General features: G+C 33.2%; 1 protein-coding gene across 9 annotated transcripts in view; it reads right to left on the bottom strand.

Moving 5' to 3' along the window:
• Window positions 1-14413, bottom strand: part of BTRC (beta-transducin repeat containing E3 ubiquitin protein ligase) — a 148837-nt gene that overhangs the window by 60329 nt on the left and 74095 nt on the right. For 6 of the 9 annotated variants that reach the window (XM_011378874.2, XM_023522513.1, XM_023522514.1 and 3 more), the window contains one exon: window positions 8867-8944. The exons of the other annotated variants lie outside the window; for them this stretch is intronic. In XM_011378874.2, the coding sequence (XP_011377176.1) occupies window positions 8867-8944 (78 nt within the window). The remainder of the gene's footprint in view (window positions 1-8866; window positions 8945-14413) is intronic. 9 annotated transcript variants of the gene reach the window in all.

Genomic DNA, 14413 nt, shown 5'->3' with positions numbered 1-14413 from the left:
CAATTATATTTATATATTCCGGCAATAATCAGAGAAAAAATTACAACAGCATTGAAAAACTTCTAAAACTTAGGAATAAATCTAACAAACTATGTACAAGAAATGTACACTGAAAACTAAAAAAATTTAAAAAACAAATGTATATACCATGTTCATAGACTGAAAGACTCAATATTACTGAGAGGTTAATTCTATTCAAATAGATATATAGCTTTATTTATAGTTAAATTCCAAATCAAACACTCCCAGACATTTTAAGAGAAACTGTTAAGTTTAAAATTTAAATAGAAATGTAAAGTATCTAGAAGACAAAATATTAAAAATAAAAATATAGAGGCCTCATGCAACCTGATTTCAAGAAATATTAAAGCGACAATAATCAAGACAGTGTAGTACAGTCATCCCTCAGTATTTGAAGGAAATTGGTTTCAGGACAGACCTGATCCAAGGAAACCAAAATCCGTGGATGTTCAAGTCTCTTATATAAAATGGCATAGTATTCGCATATAACCTATGTATATCCTCCCATATACTTTAAATCATCTCTAGATTACTTATAATACCCAATACAATATAAATGCTATGTAAATGGCAATTATACTGTATTGTTCAGGGAATAATGACAAGGGGAAAAAAAATAACATTCAGTATAGACACAACCATTGCAGGCTTAATTACATAGTACATGTCAGCAACGACTCAACTTTTTCCCCAAATATTTTCGATCTGCAGTTGGTCGAATTCATGGATGTGGAACTGTAGGGGGCCTGACTATATTTGGTGTAAGGACAGATACCTCTAAAGATAGAGGACCTTGAGCTCGTCCTCTGTGTCATGCAGACTCGAAGTAGGAGTTGGTCAGTACTGGCCTTAGATGCTGTCACCCTTTGCTCTGCATTCAACAGTAGCCTTTTCTCTGCACAGCCAACTGATTTTTGACAAAGGTACCCATGTAATTCAATGGAGAAAGGAAAGTCTTTTCAACAACAGTGCCAAAACAACTGAACAAAAAAACTAGAGGGCGTTTCCATCTTTGCTATTACAAACAAAATGAACTTAATTGCCCCCCTAAAAAAAAGCATGAGGAAAATAATGAATCCCAAATTTACTTCACAGCACACATAAGAATTAATTTGAGATCGAGTACAGATTCAAAGGTAAAAGCCAAAACTTATAAAGCTTCTAGAAGAATATCTTCACAATCATAAGCTAAAGACTGATGGACTGGACTTCATTAAAAATCAGAAACTTCTTTTGGTAGTTATGTAAATGTTTAATCACTGTGCTGTACACCTGAAACTAATATAAGATTGAATGTCAACTGTAATTGAAAAATTTAAAAAAAAATTTAAATTAGAAACTTATCAAAACACACCATGAATAAATAAGCAAGACAGACTATGAGAAAATATTCAGACACATATCTGACAAAGGACTGGTATCTAGAACTCAAGAGTTCTACAACTCAGTACGAATGAAATTTATTCAAATGGCAAAAAAACTTAAACATATATCACAAAAGAAAACAAAATAGCCAAGAAGCACATAAAAAGTATTCAACACATGCTCACCAAAAAAGCTTTTACAAGCACATTCACAGTAACTTCATTTGTAGAAATGAAAATAGCTCATGTGTCCATCAGAAGAAAAATGAAAAATAAACTGTACTATTTATTCAATGGAATATACAAAAAAAGAGAATAAACTACTGATAGACACAGAAACATAGATGAATCTCATAAACATACTGAAAGTCAGACCAAAAAATGTACAATTCTATTACATGAAATTCCAGAAAAGGCAAACCTAATCTATGGCAGTAAGCTGATCATGTTTGATTCACTGGGCGTGGGGAAACTGGCTGGGAAGGAGACCGAGGAAGCTTCTTGGGTAATGAAAGTGCTCCATAGCTTGATTGGGGTGGTGGTTACATGGTGGACCGAGTTACCAAAATTCACTGACTCATGCAATTAATATCTACATAATTCACATATGAAAATTTTATTTCAATAAAAATATGAAAGTATGCAGTTAATATTTTAGGGAGTAAATACTAGAGTTTGTCCAGATAATTAATAAAAATATTATGCTATTTTTCTGGGGGAAAAAAATAGTCATGGCAGGTAAAAAACTAATCTGTTTTCCTCCAAAATTCCTTTTCTCCTCAGAAATGAGAATAACACACTCAGGGGAACATTAGATAGATTCAGGAAACCTATTCTAGGCTTGCAGAAATTTCTAAAATAAAGCTATATATAGGCTTTTATTTTCTAGACATTCCACCTGTAAAATGGGCATATGATCTTGTTTCTCTCCCAAGGAAGTCTCATAAATTAGTAAACTAAAACTTGCCACGATCCTTATTCTGGGATAAAAAGTCTAAAAAATTCAATATTTTACCATTATAAGACTCCTTTCATGCTAAAATTAAACTAGTGAGTATAATAGCCACAGGCAACATTTGAAAAGGTAGCTTCACTGTTGAACCAGAGGCAGAGAGTTTTGCGTTGGAGTATTTTAATATGTTTTTATATTGCATATAAAGCACATAAGCATAAACCAGTAAGATGCTTTGCTGAAAACTACCTTGTGAAAGCAGGCTGTAATTCTGAACAAGTTTTCAATTTTCACACTGCTGCTAGGGTAAAACATTTTAAAGAGTTTAATTTTTTACAATGGATTCAATGACATAAGATTATCTAACAAAGTAATGGCTAATCAATAGAAGGTTTAGTTGTCAGGTGAAACATATAACACACTAAAAGGGATTGATTGCCAGACTTCTCCTTATTTACTAGAAGGTATATATTTAAAATGACACAAACTTGTTACCAAGGCTGCATTCTTTTAACCTTGCAAAAAGCTGCTTAAGAAATCTGTTCATCAGCCCTATAGCAAAACAAGATATAGTATAATGAAAATGGCTAGTGGGGTGGGGGGGAGCATGGGGAGAGAGTAGACAGGGACCTTCAGATATACGGTAACATCAAATAGAGTTTCCAGCTAGAATATAGGATAGAAAAAGCAAACTACAAAGCAACATCTAGGAAAGCTGGAACTGGGCTTTAAACATGTCACACAGATCTACTGAATCTACCGAATTCAATAGATGCAAAGCTGTTTCTGATCTCGTTCCATATTGCTCTTAGGGCAGATTTTTTTAAGGACTCATACAACTGGGCACAATAGACAACCCCATCCCCCACCCTGTTTTCTTTTTGTTTTTTTTAATGGTACATCCAGATTTAGCACTGAACGCAAAATGAATTGGGCCCATATGGACTTCGACTAGCATATAAGCTGTTTCCTTTATAATTTATTCACAATATCTCAAGTCTCTATATGAAAATATACTTTTTATGGTCATTGCAACCCAGGAGTTCAATAATATTTTTTCCACTAAGTCAGTGATTACACAATTTATCAAAGAATGATTACACTGAAATAAAAATAAAACAAAATATCAACCCCCTATCCAGTCTTCCTTCCTCAAAGTAATTTTAAGAAAGCTGGTTATTAAATTGCTTCTTTTTGAAGAAGAGTTTTTGTAGCTAGACACAAATTGCCAAACCGTGTTCTTTTTTTTTTTTTAAAAAGTTATTAGACTCTGAAGGATTCAGCCGAAGTGGGAAGTTAAATAAACAAATCACTTCATCAGACTTGGAACGATCACTTTTGTCTTACTTAAGAGACCTACATTAATTACCTTTAAGGTCTTTTACATGAATTGTTTAAAATAAATACAATTTATTTATTTATTTCAAATGAGGTGCTTCTTCCAAAGTATTAAATAATGTCTACAAATGCAAAAGCATTTTTATAAATAGGTAATTAAAACAGATGACTAAAATTAAGTCAAGCTGCAAAACATTACCCAGGATGCACTAAGACAGACACACACACACACACACACACACACACACACACACACACACACACTTTTTATCTTAGGCAATTTTTTTCCATCCAAAGCCCAAAGTACTTCAGGGAAAAAAAAAAAAAGAGGCAGGAAGTTTCATAGGGGGAAAAAATATATATATATATATATATATATATATATATATGAATAGAAACATATATATATATATGTAATGAAATAATGCCAAACTCCAAACTAAAGTATTTACAAGATAGTCCCTTAAGCATAGTTTGTCATGTTGCAATTACACCTTGCCTACTGCCAAGTCAAAGTGCTTACTATTGCCACTAGGGGGAGAAATGTCTTAACACAAAGCAACGGCAGAAAGAGAGAATGGGTTTTCTTGAGCAATTATCAGAACAAAGCTCCCTTGGCTGTGTGTACCTTCTAATTACTCAATACAATTAAAATGACTAACCTAAAACAAATAGAAAAAAAACCCTGCATGCCTGATATCAGGGACTTCATTAAACCTTTCCTCCTCATCAATCAAATCAGAAAGAAGGGAATGCCATCATATACAAACACTGCAGAGCTATTAAAGGAAGTAAATCAGTGAGTTCGTTTGTTTTTAAAGAAAGAAAAGACATAGTGACTTCTTGAAGAAAGAAATGTCATGGTATTTACCCATCTGGATGCTGCTAGAAAACAAATTGTCCTCCAAAGAGCAGAAATACAGTATGTTTTCTCTCAGTTCAGTGGCTTATGAATGACTTTTTGTTGTTGTTGTTGTTTTGTTAATATACACTATAATGTCGTTTTCTGTGTCAGTGAAGTGCTTTTTCCTCCTACTCATCCAACTGTATAAAGGAACTATGCCAATCACGTCCATGCTTATACTGGGCTGTTTTCACTTTAAGTTCTTTACCACTGTTTTTTGTTTTGTTAGATCTACTCCAAGGTAATGTTTAGAACAACATAGGAATGGCGGGGTGGGCATGGTAGACAAGGAAAAAAGCTACTTATTCCTTTTAAAGGCTTATGTGGTTCCTTTTATAAGGCCCAGTCACTAACAGAAGATGACAACAGAGTCATTTTTCTTTTAGCTGACAATTGTGACATTTTTCCAGCAGCGTGCAAGGTGTTGAAAACCTGGCAGCTGTTACCTCCTGGGATGAAGATACTTTTTTATCCTCCCTTGACAGTTTAACTCAGTGGGTCAGCACCTTTAAAGACTGCAAAGTATCCTTGAAGAGGATGGAAGCTTGAATTACTGCTCTCTCCCTAATCAATGTAAACCCTCACTGCAGGTGAAGTCTCCATCTAAGAGGTGCATGGGGGAGGAAAATGTAATGCCCTGAGCCAGATGGTTTTTATCTTGTTTTTAAAGAATAAAGGAACAAGCTAACAAGGGAGACAGCTACTTTGTTAGCTTCTTGGCCTCTCTCATGGCTTTGCATCCCCAGGGTTCCAGCTACACAAGAGAAAGAATACAGAAAAACGTAAACACTTAAAGAAATATAACTAGAGGGCTGGCATCATGCTGCTTTCAAAGCATTGAGAGAACTCTACTCAATGCTTTATTTATCACTGCCCACGTTCTCAGGATGGTAAGTGGACACATACACAAAGAGAATGGGGGATGGGGGAAGGATTAGACAGAGGTCACAATTTACTCAATTACAGAGAAAGGCTGGGCTGACAGATCCTATTAGCACCAATGTGAAGCAAAGAAGGAGTTGCATGTTGTAAGGCTACATTTTCAAAAAGTAATGAGTACTTTCATGTATCCTCCCAGGCCTTTGCCCTTGTTTGTAGATATGAATAAAAGATATAAAAACAGTTGCTATGGTTTCCTTAGCATCACATTTTAGGAATAAAAGTAGAAAGAAAATTGTAGCCACTTTGTACATCCTTTATATAAAAGTTCACACTTCACTTAATGCCAAGAGGTGATATTATTCTGAAACTTAGAAAATTAAAAGGATACATTGTTCCCTCCTACCCCTCAACATTCCTGCCTTCTGATGTTGGAAATGAAACGAAAAAGCAAGTATACAAAATGACTGGGTGATGCCGGGAATAGTGTCCCTGACTTTCTCCTTCAATATTTTCTTTTTCTGCTAATGTCTTTGTCAGGTTTTGGAATTATGGTTATGGTGGCCTTATAATACAAGCCAGGAAATGTTCTTTTCTACTCTGAAAGAATCTGTATAAGATGGGTGTTATTTATTCCTTAAATGTTTGATAGAATTCACTAGTGAAACCATATGGGCCTTTTGATAGTTAATTCAATTTCTTTCATAGACATAGGCTATTCAAATTTTGTTTCACCTTATGTTGGTTTCAGTAAATTGTATTCTTCAAGGAATTTGTCCATTTTATCTAAGTTGCCAAATTTTTGATTAAAGTTGTTTATAATATTTCATTATCCTTTTAATGTCTGTAAGAATTGTAGTGATAACACTTCTTTCAGCTCCTCCAATAATTAACTCTCCATGTTAAAACATAGTCAGTGGTCATATCCTATCAACAATGATAAAACTGTACTTTAGAATATGTAAACTATAAAATTAGTTTAAAATATTACTAAACTTGTTAGAATGTAACTGAGCATTTTAAAATTAATGGTGAGAGAGTTCCTGAAATCTCAGTGGGAATATCTGCAGAAGAATCTCAAATTAAGGGATTGGCCTATGTGATAAAAATTCTACTTACATCCAGGTAAAAGGCAGCCTTTGACACATTTTTATCTACATAACTTTACTAAAATGGGGAGGAAAAAAGCAACTGGCACTTCATTATTGTCATATGCAATAGAGAAAAGAGGGAATTTAAACAGCTTATATATTATGTCCTACATTAGAAAAATCAGCGGTGGGGTAATCAAGTTCAGGGCAGTCCTGGACAGCTGCCCTGTGACCCGCTTCTATTGACCCCTGCTATTCATCGCTCTTCCCTAAGATTGAGAGGGCAAGCTCCTAGGGAGTGACCACCACAATAGACAGACACAAGCCAACAGTAATCTGGTTCGAGCAAAAAACCAGATGGCACTGCAATAAATTTACAAATCTGCATTCATGGGGCTGTTAAAACACCCAGAAGCTAAAAGGCTCCTAGGGCCCCAGGAGGATCTCCTACTTCCCTGTTTCTAAAGGCCATTTCTCTTTCCAAGAACACTGAGTTCATGCTCTTCACAAAGAGAATGGAGATAAAAACCCTTTACAAAGAAAGGAGGGGGGAAAGCCTCTTGACCTAATTAATCTCCAGAGCTTGGATCTCAATACTGACAGATATCAGAAAAATCATTTTGGAGCACTAAGAGGAAAACAAAAACAAAAACAAAAATGGTTATATTAAAGTGGAGGGGATGAAACGAACCTACTAAAAAGCAATGAAAAAAAAATTTCTTTCAAATACTGCACACAACAGATCTTGCAAGTAGAAAATGATTCAATAATGTATGCATTTATTTTTAAAATGAATCAGATTAGTCCCATGTGTGACCTGCTGGTCCATCTGTATGTGCTGGACTTAATAGGCACGATTCTCTCTCTTGCTTCAGTTTGAAGTATGAGAGAGATAAATTTAGTTTAATTTTCAACAGATCAGCCTATCCATTTTCCAAATGGACCATCTGGATCAGCCTATTAAAATTAATTTATAACTTTGCAGAGTGAAAATTCGTTTGTTAGCTTAAATAAAGTTGCCAAAACTTTTTGTGGTGTCATTGTTTTCTGACAGTTGTTTCTGTATAGTGGGCAGAGTGTTTCCACCTCCAAATTTATCTTATTCAATACTGTTCTATTTATTTACATTTGCAGATCAGGTGTTTGTCTCCAAATAGTTAAAGTTGTAAACTGCACAATATCAAATACTGATCATTTGTTTTGTTTTGTTTTTTTACAAAGCTTCCCAAACTGATTCAATTTTACTTACTAATTATTTTTCTAAAAAACAAAAATGTGCCCGTCTAAAAAAATTTTAAGATATAGTAAATAAAAAATAAGTGTCTCACAGTTGCAAGTACTTTCCCCCTAAATTAACACTGTATAGAAACTGGAGTCAGAAGGCAGAGTAGAAACACTGGCGATATTGAGATCTGGGTTTCAAATCATTGACTAGCTCACCACTCTAAGCCTCTATTTTCTTTATCTTTGGAAATTGTATCTAGCAACTTTACAGGGTTGCTGTCAGGATTAAATAAGTATCAGATTCATGGAGGGTGCTCAACAAATATTAGAGCTCCTTTTTCCTAGAATAATGCCATAAATGCAAGTAAATTAAAATTATTTTAACTACTGCTGGTGCTCATCTTATCCAATTTTGTATTTAAAATGAATAGGTGGTATACCTATCCTCTGGCAACAAATAAGAACTTGTTTTTGTTGACAGTGGGAGATGGAATAGGCAGTAAGAAGAGCAAATTTCTTGATTTAATGAGTTTGGACATTTTAATTTTTAAAAAGAAAGCACCATGGAATTGAACTTTCAAAGTAAAATATGTTATCTTTGGAGAGTGTGGGGACAGTGATGAGTAAAAAAAAATTTTTTTAAGTTGTCATTAATAATGGCCTTTACTTCTAGAAAAAGCAAACAAATATTGCTTAGACTAAAAAGGGCTAACTTCACTACAGGCAGATCCCTTTTGATTATTAATTTTTTTAATGTAAGGAGAATCTTAAGAAAATAAGGTTTAAAGTCAACTATTCTACCATCTGCACTTAAGAATTATTTCAAGTTATTTTCCATAAACAAGAAACCTTTTCTTTGATTTTGTTTTCACTATCTGTAAGCAACTGACTGTCCTGTACTTGCACACCTACAAAATTTTTAAATAATTGAGAAAACAATGTTACCTGATTCAAACTGATGGCTATTGGCAGGCGAACTTCAGAGTCATCTAAATTTAAGCTCCAATGCTTAACGAATGGCAAATTGAGGGTTTCCTGTCTTTTGTTTTGTTGTTGGGTAGCCTTTTATTTTAAGTAAGACTGAATTTCATACCTGTCTAAGTGAATTCTTCTCTGGTATTATCTTCCTAGGGGGTTCGCCATTATTACAGTCTTCTCTCTCTGAGGAATTCTGTGAAAGAAAGTAAGCTTTAATTCAGTTCTCATTATCTTCAATCTTATTCTGTGGGAGTAAACTGAATTACATTTCTAATTCTGTAAGCTAGAATACCATGTATATTTATGCATTTATTCATTTGAAGATTTATATACATACAGACATACACTTATGTAAAGGAAAACATATGCCCATGTATATAAATAAATGTATGTAGGGGTCTAGGTGGAAAGTATTTCATCTATATTTAAGCACTGCCTAGCAGATCATATTCATTAGAAGTCTGGTTTATTGCTTTTTGAAAATTCAGATTGACACTGGGTATAAGAAAGCTCCAGTCTATGCTTAGCTGATAACAACTTAAACCATGATGATTACCTATGATTGTAAATAGTTTTAAACTACAGTCAATGTTTGGCCAGTATAAGTTCTCAAAGTCTGGGTCCTAAAAAAAGAGTTCTTCTTCTCTTCCTCCTCTCAGATTTGATTTTCTTCTTTATTAAAAATAGCATAGTACTTAGCTCTAAACAACATTTAGTCAGTGGTTTAGGATTGGAGTCCATTCTTGCCACTATCACTTCAAACAGCAGCTAGAGGACCCTAAAATGTCAATGAGATTTTTAAATACTTAAAAGGGGGGGAAAACACAACAGTCCAACTGAAAGCATGTTCAGAGTTCTAAACATTGACAGAATAAAAAGACAACCCACAGAATGGGAGAAAATACTTGCAAACTATATATCTGATAAAGGATTAATATCCAGAATATATAGAAAAATTGTAAAACTCAACGAACCAATTCAAAAATAGGCAAAGGACTTGAACAGACATTTCCCTAAAGAAGATTTACAAACGGCCAAAAAGCACATGAAAGATGTTCAACATCACTAATTATTTTGGAAATACCAATCAAAACTACAAGGAAATACCATCTCATATTTATGAAGAAGACTACTATCAAAAAAGAAAAAACAACAGAAAATAATAGGTATTGGTGAGGATATTGAGAAACTGGAACTCCTGTGCACTGTTGTTGGGAATGTAAAATTGTACATTTTTGGAAATGTACTGTTATGGAAGACAATATGGTGGTTCCTCAAAAAATTAAAAATAGAATTACCACATAATCCAACAATTGCACTTCTGAGTATCTACCCCCAAAGAACTGAAAGCAGAGTCTCAAAGTGATATTTCTACATCCATGTTCATAGCAGCATTATTCATAACAGCTAAAACATGGAGTAATCGAAGTATCCACTGATAGATGAAGGGATAAGCAAAATGTAGTATACGCACACAATAGAATAGTATTTGGCCTTAAAAAAGGAGATTCTGACATATATTACAACATAGATAAAACTGGAGGTCATTATACTAAGTGAAATAAGCCATTCACAGCAAGACAAATACTGAATGACTGGACTTATATGAGATACTTAGAATAGTCAAAATCATAGAGAAAGTAGAATGGTGATTGCCAGACAATGGGAGAAGGGGTGTATGGGGAGTTATTGTTTAATGGGTGCAGAGTTTCAATTTTACAAGATGAAAAGAGTTATGGAAATGACGGGGTTGATGGCTGTATGACATTACGAATGTATTTAATACCACTGAACTGTACACTTAAAAATGGTTAAGATGGTAAATTTTACGTTCTGTGCATTTTACTACAATAAAAAATAATTGAAAAAAAATTGGTAATCAACACATGTAAATCACTATTTGCAAGGCAAAATACAGAAAATCCAAATATATATTATTTGGGTTCTATTTTCCACAACTACATTTGTAATGTTACTATTTTAAAATTTACAGTTGATATACTCGCTATATTACATATATTCATCTTATTCTAATTGGGGAGTTACTTTATATTTAGATCCAGAAATTCTTTCCTACATATTAGTTTATCGGAAAATTTTCATATAAAATCATTAGTACAGTATAGTACCATAACTGTGTTTAAACTTAGATATTAGTTATACTTTTTTGGTTTCTATCAAATATATTTTAAAAGACATTAAAGGATAAATAGCATATATATAGTTATTTTAACCCCTTGAACCTCTGTGGCTAACACCTGTGTGCTTCATCTTTCACCTTTAGATGACTTGAAAGGCCAGTACTTTCCTTTGTACTCTGTTGGAACTAAGGTGTTCCTTTTGAGCAGAAATCTCTTATGAAGTTTAATTTGATATTTTACATTTGTGATGATCATTTTAAGGTAAAGGTCCCTAAAATTAAGACAAAGAAAAAAAAAACATGCTATAGTACAAGCAAGGGACAGAGACTCAATAACTTAAGGGTTCTAACTGCTCTTTTCCATTTTGAAAAAAAGAATGCAGACTATCTACCAAAAAATGAGGAAGAGATATAGTTAATGACTATAAAGCATTCCAAATAAGGAAACTAGCAATACATGCCATTATAAGAGAATCAAAAGATGGCAAGAGTCAATTTGTATAAAGACATACCTAGTTTTATTGTACTTCACAGATGTTGTGTTTTTTACAAACCGAAGGCAAGACCCTCACCACCAGCAAAAAGAGTAGTACTCACTTTATTGTGATACTTGCTTATTACAGTGGTCTGGAACCAAACTCACAACACGTTGAGGTGTGCCTGTACTCATTTTTTTGCGATGGCCTGGAACCAAACCCGCAATATCTCTGAGGTTTACTTGTACTTAATTTTTTTTTAAGTATAGATCGATGTTTTAAACACTAACATTAAGTGTCGTATACAATAAAAACTTAAGCCAATATTCACTTATAACTGTATTCAATTAAGCCAGTATTTTATAAACTTATAATTGCAAGTAACTATTCCCAGACTACGAAGTTCTGCCCTCCTTTAAATAAAATCCCATTTTAGATTATCTAAACCTGTTTAGCTCAATGTAAGGTCCTGTATTTCAAATTAATTATGTTTTGTTAAAATATCATTATAATAAACTTAGAAGCCTAATTACTTTATAGTGGAAGTTTGTTATGCTAAAGATATTATAAATCACATTTTTATTCTACAGGTGCTTGGGATGAAAAAAAATTGATGGTAAACTATCTATATTAAATTAGATAGTGAAAAATAGTGATCTGAACCCTAACAGGATGAGTAGTAACTATCTAGCCCATATCCACAATTTTCTTCCTTCTGATCCTCTATTTTATCTGTTTTAGATGGGGAGTGAGTGTTGTGAAAACATCTAAGGTATGAAAAGTGAAGGAACTTAAAAGATGATTACTGCCTGAGACCAAAACTCAGAGCTATAGAGTGCCTTTCCCTTCTCCACCCAAAATATTTCTCCATACGATACTTAATAATTACAAAAAGAAAAACAGTAACCTCACAGTGGAGTAATCTGACAGACACCAGTTTAACATTATGACTTCTGAGGTAAACTTGCCCCCCCAAAACATAACCTCAATCTGATCATGAGAAAACATCAGACTAAACCAAATTGAGAGTCATCCTATAAAATTACTAGTCTGTGCTAAACAAAGAATGTCAAGGTCATAAAATACAAAGAAAGGCTAAGGAACTGTTTCATGTTAAAGGAAACTAAAAAGACATGACAACTGAATGCAACTTGTTACCTGAGATTATTTGGGGAGGCTGAAACAAAATTAATAGTAAACTCCTCTACACTGAATTAAATAGTGAAAAATAGTGACCTGAGCTTAAAAGGATGAGTAATATCTAGCCCATTCCACAATTTTCTTTCTCTTTTATATGATATTTGACCCTCTCTTTTATTTGATTTTGATGGATAACTACTGAATGGGTATTATGACATAATGATACAAAGGACATTATTGGAACAACTGGAAAATTTTGAATAAAGTCTCTAGATGAGCTAATAACACTGTATCAATGTTAATTTCCTGATTGTTTTCCCACTTTAAAATTTTACACACAGAAAAATTCACACTTTTGGTGTATAGTTCTATGAGTTTTGACAAAAGCATACAGTTGTGTAACTACCACCACACTCAATATATAAAGCAATTCCATCACTCCCCAAATTCCTCTGCACTGCCCCTTTATATGGACAATCTCTTTCCCCAATAACTAGTGATCACTGATTTATTTTTGGTCTCAATAATTTTGTCTTTTCCAAAATGTCATAAAATAGAATCATACAGTATGTAATTTTTTGAGGCTCTCTTTTTTCACTTAGCATAACATATTTGAGATTCATTTATTCTGTCACATATATCAGTAGTTCTTTATATTGTCAAGCAGTATCATTGTATGACTGTACTGCAGTTTGTTTATATTGTCAATTTCCTGATTTTGGTAATTGGTACTGTGATTATTTAAAAGAATGTTCTTGTTTTTAGGAAACACAATGAAATATTTAGGGGTAAAGGGTTATTATGTCTATAACCTTCAAATGGTTCAGAAAAACAAATAAATGGATGTGAGTATATGCATATGTATAGAGATAAAGCAAATGTGGTAACATGTTAACATATGGAGAATCTGTGTGATAAGTATGGGTCTTTGTATTATTCTTTCAACTTTTCTGTAAATCTGAAATTATGTCAAAATAAAAATTAACAAATAAAATAGATGAAACTTAGATGAAAATATGTTAAGAAATAGAAAAATAAAAGTGAAATAAATGAAAAATAATTTGGGGGGTAAATTCCATCAAATATAAATAAAAGTTACAGTCTACCACTTAACCCTAATCCGAACAGAAAAACATGACTGCTCAGAACTCATTCACGACACTCAGATTGAAAGTTTCATTATAGTAAATTACTTGTAGAAGGTACTTGGAATAACAATATTGTATAAATAATAGCATTACATTAAAATATTTCTGAAAAAGATACTACTGAACTTATTACTTTTCATATTAACGCAAATTTTTATCTCTTAGCCCAGTATTTACTAGCTTAGAATTAAAAGGGGCAGAACAAAAGCCTCACTGACAACTTTGAATTTAACTTCAAAATGAAAGTATTTAGGTTGTAACTCCTGCAAACATGGTAACAGAAGTTTGGGAAGGAAAAAGTCAATAAAGTGAAATGTTAACCCTCGTGCATTAGATCACAGGGATGTATTTTGAATAAAATGTTTCCAGAAGTAACCCAGGGTTAATAAAAAAGAAGAAGGAATCACATCAAAAAAGTATTCAGATGATAAACTTAAACTGTGTCAAAATCAACATATCCAAATTTTAAGCACTCTTTTACCATTCTCACCCATTCTAGGTCAGCTCTTACCCTTCAAACTTTTCTTTCCATGCTGCATTTAAATCCTCAATTTTTACTCCCACCCCCCTTTTCTTCCTTTGAATGTATCTAATCAATTTCAGGTCTCAGTTTCTCCCATGAATCATCTATTTAATAGTTTGCATTTCCACTGCCTCTACTCCAGTCTAGACCACCAATACCTCTTATCAGTGCTATTACTATTGAGAAAGCCTTCTAGTATCCTTGCCTAAACATATATCTGATCCATTCTGTACAA

Source organism: Pteropus vampyrus, unplaced genomic scaffold (genome assembly GCF_000151845.1).
Source record: "Pteropus vampyrus isolate Shadow unplaced genomic scaffold, Pvam_2.0 Scaffold348, whole genome shotgun sequence".
Lineage (NCBI taxonomy): Eukaryota > Metazoa > Chordata > Mammalia > Chiroptera > Pteropodidae > Pteropus > Pteropus vampyrus.
Note: the sequence above shows the minus strand (reverse complement) of the source record. Positions and strands in the feature narration are given on the sequence as shown.